At 49.1% G+C, this 13,965-nt stretch overlaps 1 protein-coding gene across 1 annotated transcript in view; it reads left to right on the forward strand.

Moving 5' to 3' along the window:
* The first annotated feature begins 2,397 nt into the window (after positions 1-2,397).
* The window catches only part of PYGB (glycogen phosphorylase B), a 59,249-nt gene continuing 47,681 nt past the window's right edge, over positions 2,398-13,965 (forward strand). Inside the window, exon 1 of the mRNA XM_023193469.1 lies at positions 2,398-2,771. Within this exon, the coding sequence (XP_023049237.1) occupies positions 2,529-2,771 (243 nt within the window). The 5' untranslated portion in view covers positions 2,398-2,528. The remainder of the gene's footprint in view (positions 2,772-13,965) is intronic.

A 13,965-nucleotide genomic window follows, 5' to 3' on the forward strand; every position in this document is an offset into this window, starting at 1 on the left:
TTTTTTTTTTTTTTGAGGCGGAGTCTCGCTCTGTCGCCCGGACTGGAGTGCAGTGGCCGGATCTCAGCTCACTGCAAGCTCTGCCTCCCGGGTTTATGCCATTCTCCTGCCTCAGCCTCCGGAGTAGCTGGGACTACAGGCGCCCGCCACCTCGCCCGGCTAGTTTTTGTGTTTTTAGTAGAGACGGGGTTTCACCGTGTTAGCCAGGATGGTCTCGATCTCCTGACCTCGTGATCCGCCCGTCTCGGCCTCCCAAAGTGCTGGGATTACAGGCTTGAGCCACCGCGCCCGGCCTGCCTCTAGTTTTTCTTACTAAAACTTACTCTAATTATAAAAGAAATATTGTGGAAAAAAACAGGAAATACAAAATGTATGGAGAAAATAAGGAAACCCCCCTGATAATTCTTCTATTCAGAAATAACCAGTGCTTAGGTTTGGATATGCACCTGTGTTTCTAACACAGTAGTCCGTAGCCACATGTGGTTATTTAATTTAAATTTAAATTGACTAAATTAAAATAATATTTAAATCATTACTGTCATTTCTGCATTACATCCTTATTTTTGTCTTTCATTTATCAGTATTGTGTCATCTATCACACCTTCCTAGCTAGCTATTAAAATAGTCATTCCTTTTAGCAGCACAGTGGTTTATGATATTAACTTTGAGCATAGATACGTTGTTCTGGGCTTGTGCAGTGGAGCAGGGCTTGGCTGGGGTGAACCTTGGCTGGTTCCTTTATTAGCTATGTGGGCTTAGGGAAGAGTTAACTTCTCTGTGGCTCACTTTCTCCATTGTCAAGCAGGGGTAATAGCAGGCTATTTGCAGAGATCAGGAGTTAATATATGTACACTGCAAGTAATGATCAATAAGTGCCAGCTCCTCCATTCTTTGCCAGGTGTGCACCACAGCTGGGAGATTAACCTTTACCACACCACAGCAGAAAACATATTTGCATAGCTTGCTTTTTGTCTTTTGAAGCTTTCCTTGAACTCTATTCCCCAGAGTGGTAGAAGTGGTCATGGGGCACTATCGTTTTTTTGACTTCTGAATTGCCAGATCACCCTCAGAGAGATTGCATCAGTGTTTGGAGCTTGCAGACAAGCTCGACCCCACAGCCCTGCCATCTGTGCCCGAAGTTCGATCTTGTTGGCTCCAGAATCCCTAGGATATAGTGCAGGAGTGAATCCCGAGCTGGAGCTGGGTGGGCTGTGGGGTCATTCCAGATTGATTAACCTCTGACCTCTGAAGTCTGCAGCTGAAGGGGCTCCAGGTAAGAAGATAACTTTGAAGCATCACACCAGGAAACCTACTACACCTGGACTTTCATGACATCTCCTGCGGGCAATTTTTACCTCCATGAAATTTAGTAACCTTCGCAGCCCCTTCAGCCCAAGACCACCAGGAGCAAACCTGTAGTCCCACAAAATCGGGTGTACTGACCCACTGCAATGAGGGAGAGCCTCCCAAGAACGAAGGGAAAGGCAGAGTTCTTAATGGGAATGGGGGAAGGCAGAGTTTAGGTGACCTTTACATGAAGCAGGGTTCCCATAGGCTGAGGCCAGCAAGACTGTGTTCCGCGGGGACCAAGTGTGGGAAGCTGTGTGCAGACGCCCCCTATCTGGAGCTGCAGCCTGGGTTGGGATGGCGGAGGCTACATCTTGGTTAGTGGCTGAGCTCCCCGGCCAGACAGGCATGCGTCCTTCTCCCTGCTGTAATCTCAAAGCGGACAGCGTCTGCTGGGTAGTTTCGGGAGCAGGGAGGGCTCTCGGGGGCTGCGGTCTCTCCGAGGCGGGGTCATGGTGGCACTTGGCTGTGGCTGCCTCGCGCCCTCGGGAATGGGCGTCTCCCGTTCGCTGGCAGTTCGTTTTCTCCACGTCTGCCATCGGCCTGGAGTGGCAAGCAAATAGCTGGTATTTTCAGAGCCGCCCTGCCCCCGACACAGAAGACCGGGCCCAACAGGCGTTGGTGGATGGATGCCTTTCAAGCTGTAAACAGTTTCCCCGAACGTTTACCAGGCCTTGGCCACAGCCCGGGCCCAGCGCGCTCCCGCGAGGCACCTGGTGACCCGGTGTAGGGCGTGGGGACCGGCCCCAGGAAACCCCAGGGCCCGAGGGCAGGGCCCCCTCCCACACCGCCCCCGGGCTGGCAGGAGCGGCCAGGACCGCACGCTCTAAGGCCGCGGGTCTCTTGCCCCCTCCAGTCGCTCCCACTTTCTGCCGGGCTTCCCCAACGAGGGGGCAAACCCCAATCTCAGATGGCGTGGACAGGTCGCTGCTGCCCCGGACCACACCAGGCGCTCTCAGCTGTGAGCCTGGACGTCCGCCCCGTCCCCCCGAGGCTCCGCCCCGCCGTCCCGAGGCCCCGCCTCGCCTCCCCGGAGGCCCCGCCCGGGCGCAGCGCGCAGGCGCGGCCCGTCCCGGCCGCAGATCCGCAGTGCCGGGCGCCAGAGCAGCTGCACCATCCAGGCGCTCTCGTGTCCCGCCGCTTTCCTTCTCCATCTCTTTTCCTCCGCCTCGGCCGGCGCGATGGCGAAGCCGCTGACGGACAGCGAGAAGCGGAAGCAGATCAGCGTGCGCGGCCTGGCGGGGCTGGGCGACGTGGCCGAGGTGCGGAAGAGCTTCAACCGGCACTTGCACTTCACGCTGGTCAAGGACCGCAATGTGGCCACGCCCCGCGACTACTTCTTCGCGCTGGCGCACACGGTGCGCGACCACCTGGTGGGCCGTTGGATCCGCACGCAGCAGCACTACTACGAGCGCGACCCCAAGGTGAGGAGCTGCCCCGCCCTCTGCTCCCGGGCCTGCTGAAAGGGCGCCAGTCCCGGAGCCGCGCCGGCGGGGTTCTCTGCGGGGCGGCCCGCTGGGCGTTACCCGCGCCTGTCTCCTGCCGGCGGCCAGGCACAGCCGACTCCAGTCGCCTGGAAGCCGCGGTCGGCGGGGGCCGGGCGTCCCCTGCGCAGGGCCGCGGCCACAGGTCCCCTCCACTGGGAGCCCGCGCCGGCCGCCGCGCATGATGCTGAGCCCGGGAGCCTGGCGGATGTTCCTGGTCTCTTTCTGGCCGTGCGCTTCCGCGCTGGCTGCAGAGCCGGTGGTCCCCGCCCCTGCCTCCAGCCACCTTTTGTTTTGCTGCAGCAGCCTGTGGGAGAAGATGGGACTGGAACCCGGCCTAGGCAGCCTTGTGGGTTGGAAGGGGGTGAGTTCGGTAATCTGCAGGGAATTGTAAGACTTTTGTGTGTGTGCGCTGCTTGGAAGAAAATCGCTGAAGATGCCTGCTTCACGCAGGAGGGTTACGAAGCTCAGAGCTGGAGATGGAGCCCTTGAAGAAGGCTCTGTCTTAGAGGTTCCCATACCTCCCTTGGAGAAATTTACTTGGGTTAAAGTTCATAGAGATTGCCTTACTAGTTGTTACTTTTTATATCTTGCAAAAATTTGAGTAGTTGAAGTCACTGATTGTCCCTGTTACTCTTAACCATATTAACTATGGGCCTGTGTTCCTGCCGATTTTTTGGTGTTCGTAAACATACATACACATTTTTAAAAAGTATAATGCACATACAGTTTTTTAGATTTTCTGTTTCATTCGTAAACATTTATAACTTTCTCACTGATAAACAGCTTTGCAAGTCAGTGGATAGGATGGTAGGTTTCAGTTTGATAGGTACACGGTAGTCTTGCACAGCCCCCTATTGCCAGTTTTTTGTTGTGTTGTTTGTTTTTTAACTTTTGACCATGGAGAATTGTATCTTTCTACTACACTAACGTAGAGGGAAAATTGGTGAGGAAAAGACACACTTCCAGACCTGAAGCCACTTGGCAAAGATTTTACTTGCAGTGTACACCTGGGCACCGAGGACTTGCTTTATGGATGGTATTTTAGAATATTTTTGTAGGGCATTAAAATATGTTTAATACAGCAATTGCTAAGAGATTGATTGCTTTGCCAAACTTTTTCTGGGACATTCTTTTTTTCTAAAATAGAGAGGGTAAAAGGGACAGATTTGTTAGAATACCAACTGGGGCTCTTCATATTTAGTATGCAAAACATAGAAAGAAGTGGCAACAAATGGCCAAAACGGGTTATAACAAGGGCTTGGGATGACTTTGCCAGGAAAAGCAGCCAAGAAGCAGTGGCTCCCCCAGAATTCCCTGCTGTTGGGAGAGTTCTGATGCACAACACCATTTTTTTTTTTTTTTTAATTCTGAGATGGAGTCTTGCCCTGTAGCCCAGAGCTGGAGTGCAATGGCGTGATCTCAGCTCACTGCAACCTCTGCCTCCCGGGTTCAAGCAATTCTCCTGCCTCAGCCTCCCCAGTAGCTGGAATTACAGGTGCCTACCACCATGCCTGGATAGTTTTTTGTATCTTATTAGAGACAGGGTCTCACCTTGTTGGCTGGTCTCTAACTCCTGACCTCGTGATCCGCTTGCCTTGGCCTCCCAAAGTGCTGGGGTTACAGGCGTGAGCCAACACACCCAGCCTACAACATCATTTTTATTGTCTAAGTGGCTTATGGCAAGGACATAGCTCTGCCTTCACATTCAAGGGCATTTCCTTGGAGCTGCACCAGGACTCAGCTCTACACCTTAGGGTGCCCATTGGAGTGTTTATATATAATCAGATCATGGAGAGGCCAGCGATGGGCTCAGGGATTACGGAAATGACCTTCATGAACAAGATAGTCCCTGCAACAAAACAGGTTTTCTGATCCACTGTGAGATCTGTTTTGATTGTCTACTGTGGTGGCTCTTGGTGGAAACCTTTCTCTTAAACCACAATCTGTAAGTTGTAAAGTTATAAACTTTTCTCTTAAACCTCACAGTCTGTAAATAAGCTGTGTGCCTATTCTGAATAGGAAGGACATGTAAAAGTGGAAGATTGGAATTTAAGTGCTTCTTTGGCTAATTCATGATGAAAATAAACTTGTCATCCTTTCTCTGGAAAAGTTTCATGTTTGCTGGTGATGGACCAGCAACCAGTCCCACCAGAGCCAATGAGAGGAGGTGGGCTCCCAAGAAAACACCTGCTGTGTCTCCCCGTCAGCGAGAAATGACCTCAGATATTCACCGGTACACTGCAGACTGGTAATATGACACTCTAGAGTTCCTAAATAGAATGCTTCTTTTTTGTTATTTTTGTCTTTTTAAAAATTATGCGGCCGGGCGCGGTGGCTCACGCCTGTAATCCCAGCACTTTGGGAGGCCGAGGCGGGCAGATCGCGAGGGCAGGAGATCCAGACCATCCTGGCTAACACGGTGAAACCCCGTCTGTATTAAAAATACAAAAAATTAGCCCGGCATGGTGGTGGGCGCCTGTAGTCCCAGCTACTCGGTAGGCTGAGGCAGGAGAATGGCCTGAACCTGGGAGGCGGAGCTTGCAGTGAGCTGAGAACGCACCACTGCACTTCAGCCTGGGTGACAGAGCTAGACTCTGTCTCAAAAAAAAAAAAAAAAAAAATTATGCAAGTCCTGAAGGAAAAATTATTACTGGAGGAAAAATTAGAAAATATAGATAAGCCAGAAGGAAAAAAGTTAACTGTAATCCTGTAACCCACTTCTATCACCCACTTTGTAAATGCTACAAATATTTTGTGTTCTACATTGTTTTTTCTGTATTGACAGAAACTTGTTTTTAATACATAAGATAGCATTATACCGAACCTATTGTTTCATAACTCTTAGCACTTTATTTGTGGTAAATAGCAGAAAGAGTAGAAGTTGGAGTGTTCAGAGGAAGATTTGTCAAGCTTTGCCATGCTTGGCAAATGAGCACATCAAAACATCTGGCTAACATGGAGAACTTTGTGCTTGGCAAGAGGTGACGGTTGGTCGTGAAGACGTTTAATGGATTCTCTGAGGTGGTGGCAAGGTGGCGAGAAGAGTCCAACCTGAAGCTGCGGAGCCTGGGATTGCACTGCATGGAGAAGAAAGGGTGTGCGTGATTCCATGCTCCTTTTCATCCTGGCCTTTCCATTCGGTCTGTGCAACTGTGGGCTTGAATGCATTTATTTGCCATTCTTGGCCTCAGTTTTCCCGTCTTTAAAATGAGCGGAATCAAGCTGGTGATCTGTTTCCAAAGTCTGTTGCCATTCTGAAATTAACTTAGAGTTAACACGTTTCCATTTCATATTGAATTGACATTCCATCTCCATCCAAAGAGAATTTGAGGATGCTTATGCTAGATGCAGCACAAAAGGTTCACATTAGAAGGCCTCAAAGTGAAGGTTGGGGTGGGACAGTGAGGGTCAGGACACAAAACGCAGACCAGGATCCTGGCAATGAAAGCAGCCCATGCCCAGTTATGAGAGTCATGGGATCCCTTCTATAACATTCCGAAAGGACAGGTGCACAGTTTATTCTGTGGGCCTTTGTGAAGCGGTGTTGTCGACGTGCCGACCCACTGACCTGCAGCACCCCTGCAGTGGATTTAACAATCAGTTTTTGAGACTCTTCCCATAAGCTCCTGGCATGACTACGACACAGATGAAGGAAAAGCCGCTCTACCTTGGGCCCACGCTGCTGTCCTAAATATTCCTAAGAAGATAAACACAATGAAATACGATTAATCTTTTGGTTTGGCTGGACCCAGGAGTTAAAGATGATCTAGAGAAGTGTTTTGCAGCCCCTGCTGCTCTGTGATCCCCACTTCTGGGATTTGTTTTAATTAGTCAGTTGTGGGACCAGCCTCTGGAATCTTAACACTCCCAATTTTTCTGATGTATTTCTACTTTTATGTGTGAAGTTCAGCTTGCATCTCCTGGGCAGGCTTCCCTGACAGCAGATCGCGCAAAGTCATTTTCTCTGGCCAGTAACTGATGGTGGGTGCTGTTTTGTGTTGCTGACAGCCAGCCACTTGGAAGGTAGGCCCCAGCTGTCATTTTAGCAGATGGAGAAGCCTGCGGTGTGTGTGCCTTCAGTTTCTGCAGAAGACTGCCTGGCCTTTGCCCTTGCAGGCTGTGGTGGCTGGTTTTTATGTGTCAGCTTGGCTGGGCTGTTATGCCTAGATAGTAATGTGGATGTGCCTCTGGGGGGTGGGAGTACTGTTTCCCACACTGTCAGTCAGTGACTGTCTACCTGGATGTAGCCTGAGATCCCACAGGCCAGAGGCTCAGTCCCACAAGACTTCTCCACCCCAGATGTCAGTTGCACATCAGGGCCTCCCTTCTGACCTCTGACCGACAGCCTCCTCAGGTTTGATGATTTGCCAGAATGGCTCAGGAAACTCAGGGGAACACTTCACTTGCGTTTACAGTTAGTTATAAAGAATACAACTCAGGAACAGCCAGATAGAAGATATGCAGAGGGCAGGTCTGAGGGAGGGTACGGTGGCTTCCATACCCTCTGCAGGTGCCTCTGTCCCAGCACCTCCAGGATTCACTGAATTGGAAGGAAGCTCTTCCATCCCCTTCAGTTGGGGATTTTATGGAGGCCCCAGTTACCTGGCGTGATCATTGGCCATTGGTGATGAGCTCAGCCTTTAGCCTCTCTCCCTTCACTGGAGGTTTGGGGGTGGTGGGAGGGGTGGACCTGAAACTTCCAATCCTCTAATTACAGATCTGGTTCCCCTGGCAACCAGCCTCTGCCCTTAGGGCTTGCCAAAAGTCACCTCGTTAAGGCGTGTTGGAAGGGGTTTGTTATGAATAACAAAAGACACTTATTTCATCTTTATTGGTCTTATCACTTAGGAAATTACAAGGGTGTTAGGAGCACTGGCCAGGAAGAACAAACATATATATCTCATTACATCACAGTTTCACAGCCTCCCATGGGGGAAGGCCTTGGAGAACAAACCCTGCCACCAGCTACCCTGCAACGGAGCTGCAGCTTGCCTGGGTCTCCAGCCTGCTGGCCCACACCCCCCCAACAAGTTGCGGCCTTGCACTTCCATAACCTCTTGAGCCAATTTCTTATATCTGTCTCTCTCTCTACACATACCTTACTGTTAGTTCTGTGTCTCTGGAGAACCCTGACTAATCCACAGGGGCCGTGGTGGCTTTATAAAAATATGGCCGGGCGTGGTGGCTCACACTTGTAATCCCAGCACTTTGGGAGGCTGAGGTGGGTGGAGCCCCTAAGGTCAAAAGTTCGAGACCAGCCTGACCAATATGGTGAAACCTAGTCTCTACTAAAAATACAAAACTTAGCTGGGTGTGGTGGTATCTGTAGTCCCAGCTATTCAGGAGGCTGAGAAAGGAGAATTGCTTGAACCAGGGAGGTGGAGGTTGCAGTGAGCCAAGACTGCATCATTGCACTCCAGCCTGGGCAACTCTGCCTAAATAAAATAAAATGAAATAAGATAACCGACCTCACCTCCACATCTCAGCCATATTTCCTTTTAAACTTTATGTGATTGCAGACTCTTAAAAAGTTGTAAGAATAATACAAAGATTTCTTGTAATTCCTGTATACCCTTCATCCGGATTCCCCAGATATTAAACATTGTAACACACTTGTTAGGTCATTTTGTCGCTGTAAGTTCATTTTTTGTAGCTGTAAGTTCATTTTTCTCCGAATCATTTGAAAGAAAGTACCAGCCTGACCAACAAGGTGAAACCCCATCTTTACTAAAAATACAAAAATTAGCCAGGTGTGGTGGCAGGTGCCTGTAGTCCCAGGTACTTGGGAGACTAAGGCAGGAGGATCGCTTGAACCTGGGAGGAGGAGGTTGCAGTGAGCTGAGATCATGCCACTGCATTCCAGCCTGGGCAATGGAGCGAGACTCCGTCTCAAAAAAAAAGAGTAAGTTGTAGCCTTGTTGCCCCTTCACCCCCAAAAACGGCAGTGTGAAGGTTCCAGAAAAACAGGGAGGTTCTCCTACACACCTACAGTATAGCAGTTAAACTCTGGACATTCTCATCGACACAGTGCTGTCGTCTGCAAATCTTTCCAGTGTCACCAGCTGTCCCGCTTAATAAATACAAATGAAATGCAAAAATACAATTATAAAAAATACAAATAAGTAAATTGGGAGAACTTTAGAAGTCTTTTCAGATTATACCTATTCGTTTACTATTATTAAACAGATCAAAGCTTTAAGCCATTTGGAAATTCACAGCATCCTAAGACATGCAGCAAATAACCGCAGGAGATAGGAGCTGGCTCTTTCTCCCCCATGCAGAATGGCGTTCTTAGGATACGGTGAAGGGCAGAGAAATGAACACAGATTTAGAAAGGTAATGGACACTAAGATAGGTTTGGTTAACAGTGTCTTCAACAGTATCTTGAGTAGGAATGACATGTAATTTTAGGTGTAGCTAAGTGGCATTTCTTGGCCGGCAAACAGTTGAAATGAAAGATTAAAGTAGTGGTTAAAAATGGTGACTGGTAGCTCACTAGTTATAAATATAGTTTGACACGGTCCAGATCACTTAGTGTAAGTTGGTGAGGCTCTGTCAGTGATAAGGAGAAGGCTCCCATTGCTTTCTGGCTCTGGATTAGTACTGAGTAGACTTTTTGTGGAGCTTAATTGAATAGAAGGCAGGAGACAGTGGACTGTGGCAATGTGTGTCTTGGATGTAGAAGGAATTTGTTTACTGCAGAACCAAGTGATCTCTAAGATCCCCGTAAGTTCTAAAGTTCTATAATTCTTTTACATTTCATTTTCAAAATTGAGCAGACCTGTGTTTGAGTCTAGGTACTGGAGTGAGAAGGAAATCCACGATCCATGTTGAGAAGCCTGTCCACTCCTCACGGGAAGCCAAGTTTCCCTGGCATTTAATTCATTAAGAAAGTGCTGTGTGACTTCACAGGCTGGGAGCTTGAGAGATGTGCTAGCTAATCCTCACGTCCTTACAGCAGATACAGTAGTAGGTTATCAGATTGCTCTGTGAGCAGCTCCCCAGAAGCACCCTCAGATACGGTGGAGTGGACACTGACACTGTCAAGGAAGCCAAAGACCAACCTCAGCATCTGGCGGGTGGGAGGCCCCTCAGCATCTCTCCTCCCACGGGACCTTGGTTCCCCTGGATGGTGTCTTGAGACTGCTTAGCTCACCAGCAGGAGCCAGCAGGTCCAGCCCAGGGAGGTGACCCGTTTGTGTCTGGAGGGGCCGGGAGTCCCCCCCTCCAAGGCCTGGCTGGTGGAACATGCTGCCCACTGGCCTCCAGCTGGCTCAGTGGCCCGTGTCCCTGTGTCTTATCAGGGCCAGCTCTGTCCACAGTGCCTGGGTGGCAGGGAGGGACACTCTGCCTTGTGAGTCACTCTGTGCCCATTTAGGAACCAGTAGAGGGTGGCTGGTCTGAGGCGTGCTGGCACTGATAGAATCGAATACACAAAAGGAGAGATGCTGTGCTTTCTTGGGGACAAGGAGGACCAGTTTCAGATTTCAGACCAGATCTACCTGCAGAATGAGGCTCTTCATCTTGGTGAAAGCAGCTGCCCAACTCTATTTTTTGAAGTGGAGTTTTGCTCTAGTTGTCCAGGCTGGAGTATAGTGGCACAATCTCTGCTCACTGCAACCTCCACCTCCCAGGTTCAAGCGATTCTCCTGCCTCAGCCTCCCGAATAGCTGGGACTACAGGCATACACCACCAAGCCCAGCTAGTTTTTGTATTTGTAGTAGAGACAGGGTTTCACTATGTTGGCCAGGCTGGTCTTGAGCTCCTGACCTCAAGTGATGTACCTGCCTCAGCCTCCCAAAGTGCTGGGATTATAGGCGTGAGCCACCACACCTGGCTCCAGCTCTTTCTGTTATTTCCCTGAATGTTGGGAAAGTTCTTTCTTTTCCCACCAGAGTATTCAGACACCAATGTTATTAAATGAAGACTCTAGTTAAAAATCCCTTCAGAAAAGGGAGAGAAAATTGGTGGTCTCTGCAGGCCTGATTCTGTGAACCTGTGTCTGTGACAGCACAATGAGGCCCTGCTGGTTGGTGTTACATTCTCTTTTCAGAGTCTTAACTCCCGAGGTGTCGTTAGATGATTGCTATGTTGTGTACTGTTTGTGTCGATCATATTTTCATCTATTTTTGAGCTTTATGCTTTTCTATTATTTGCCTGGTTGTGTAGGCTTTGCATGTAATAAATAAACTCTATTTCACACACACACAGTGGGGGGCTTGTCTTGAACCCAGGAGGCGGAGGTTGCAGTGAACCAAGATTGCACCATTGCATTCCAGCCTGGGCAACAGAGCGAAACTCCGTCTCAAAAAAAAAAAAAAAAAAAAAAAAAAAAACAGAAAAAAAAACAGGCTTGCTTTAGGCTAGTTAACACTTGTTATGGTCATATTGCAAGAAGGGACCATGCTGGGAAAAGCAATGGCCCAGTTCAATCCCAGGCGGCAGGGCCTCCTTAGAGCAGAACTGCTGAGCAGGGAGGTTAAGGGATCCTGTTGGCCTTCTCAGGCTGAAGCAGGTGAGTCCAGTTCTCCAACCAGCACTGCCTGAGCAGGGAAGCCCTGTTCACGGTTGCACAGGATATGCCAGAGGGGAGTGAGTGGAAAGAGGCTGTCCTGCAGCAGCAGGATTTGGGGTCATGGAAGAGCTAGGTCCCTAGGCTGTTGCTTGGACAAAGCCTATGGCTTTACATGATTTTTTTCAGAACTGCCACGTGCCAGCTTACTAGGCTCTGCATTTCTCCTTGAGAAGTCTGATACGGTGAGGGGAACCAACCTTGCCTGAGTCCAAGCCTAGCCCTGTGCGAGCCCACAGGTTAATGTGGTCCTCTCAGAGGCTGAGTGACTTGCCCAGGTCACCCAGCTAGCCAGGGCAGGGAGCTGGGATGGGACCCCAGCCTGTACCATTCAAGTCTGCATTTTCTTGGCCAGCTCCTCCAGCAAGCCTCTTTCAGTTTCATGGTTTTCACTCAGAACCATCTTAAGGTAAAAGTAAAATAGACACATCTCAGCAAATGATGAAAGTTCTTAAATTGAAACAAGTGGCAGAAAAGCCTCACAACAACAAAACACATTGCAGTCCCCAAGGACAGAGCCTGTGGCAGGGCAGGCCCTGGGCATTGCCTTGGGGACTGTGCTTCAGCAGGAGGCTGCAGAAACCTCGATGTCTGCATGCAACCTGGAGGACAATTGGAGACGCACAGGCTTCGAGTCTAGGCCCAGCACTTCCCGCGTCAGTACTGTCCCTTACAAACAGATAATCAGGCTCTTGGGACGTAACTGGTAAACTTTTTCCCCACAGTAGAAAAGTTCATAAGTAGAAGTTAGGAACTTTTGCAGAAAGAGCAAACTACAACCTAAAAATACACATTTTAGCCAGGTGTGGTGGCGCACACCTGTAGTGCCAGCTGCTTGGGAGGCTGAGATGCGAGGATCACTTGAGGCCAGGAGTTTGTTTCCAGCCGTTTGCGGCCAGCCTGGGCAACACAGTGAGACTGTCATCTCTTAAAAAAAAAAAAAGGCCCGGCGCGGTGGCTCAAGCCTGTAATCCCAGCACTTTGGGAGGCCGAGACGGGCAGATCATGAGGTCAGGAGCTCAAGACCATCCTGGCTAACACGGTGAAACCTCGTCTCTACTAAAAAATACAAAAAACTAGCCGGGCGAGGTGGCGGGCGCCTGTGGTCCCAGCTACTCGGGAGGCTGAGGCAGGAGAATGGCGTAAAACCCGGGGGGCGGAGCTTGCAGTGAGCTGAGATCCGGCCACTGCACTCCAGCCTGGGCGACAGAGCGAGACTCTGTCTCAAAAACAAACAAACAAACAAACAAACAAAAAAACCACGTTTTTAGTTAAAGGCAAAATCATTCTGATCGTGTTCCTAGCCTGTCAGCTTTTTATAAAACCTCTTATTAATACTTGACCCACAGTATTTTCTCAGACAGCCAGGGTCTAGCTGGTCTCAGTATGATTTCACACTGGTTAATAAACTCCACCTGGACAGTGCCTGTGGCTTCCTCTGCAGGCGGGGAGTCAGGTGCTATGGAAACCCCATAGAATATTAAGTTCATTCAAATAAGTCCAGCGTGATGAAAGTCTGCCAGAGGCCTGGCTGTGAGTGACAGCAGCAGTAGTTGTACTTATAGTGGCTATGAGAACTCATTAATTATACTGCTGTAATGTCTTGTGATTTAAAAGACGTTGGAATTTGTATAGTAATGTAGACGCCTATATTCAAATGGGCAAAAAAGTAAAAACAGGCCATTAAAGACAGAGCTATTTGTGTGTGTGTGTGTTCTTTCAATTTGTAGATTTCGATATTTATAGAGTATTCTTAAATTATGTATTAAAAACTTGATGGGCCGGGAGTGGTGGCTCACACCTGTAATCCCAGCACTTTGGGAGGCTGAGGCGGGTAGATCACCTGAGGTCAAGAGATTGAGACCAGCCTGGCTAACGTGGTGAAACCTTGTCTCTACTAAAAATACAGAAATAGCTGGTGTGGTGGCACACGCGCCTTTGTTCCCAGCTACTTGGGAGGCTGAGGCAGGAGAATCACTTGAATCTGGGATGCAGAGGTTGCAGTGAGCCAGAATTGTGCCCCTGCACTCCATCCTGGTCAACAGAGTGAGACCCTGTCTCAAAACAAAACAAACAAAAAAACCCTTTATATATATGTATATTTTTTATTTTTTGTAGTGACGGGGTCTTGCTATGTTGCCCAGGCTGGTCTTTCACTGCTGGGCTCAAGTGATCCTTCCACCTCAGCCTCCCAAAGGGTTACGATTATAGACCACCACACCTGGCCAAAAATACTTTAAACGTTTTATTCAGCCTCTTTTCAGTGAGCCTGGTGATGCAGACATTAGGTGTCCTCGGTCTTCCACGCCAGTATCTTTCTCCCCAGTCCCTCTCATGCTTCTCCCACTCTGGTTCACTTTTTTCTCAGCCAGGTTTTGTTTTCAGCTTTGCTTTTGTTTTGCATTCAGTGGGACCTTTAGTTCTGTAGTAGTTTTATTTACTTATTTATTTTACTTTCCTGTGCTTGGTTGGATCCTTCTGTAACAGTCGTCATTTCTTGACTTCCTGGGTAAGTCTATGTTTATGAATTTCGTTTGCCCCTAGGTAAGTGCTTTGTGC

The sequence above is a fragment of the Piliocolobus tephrosceles genome, chromosome 20, assembly GCF_002776525.5.
Source record: "Piliocolobus tephrosceles isolate RC106 chromosome 20, ASM277652v3, whole genome shotgun sequence".
In the NCBI taxonomy this organism is placed as follows: domain Eukaryota; kingdom Metazoa; phylum Chordata; class Mammalia; order Primates; family Cercopithecidae; genus Piliocolobus; species Piliocolobus tephrosceles.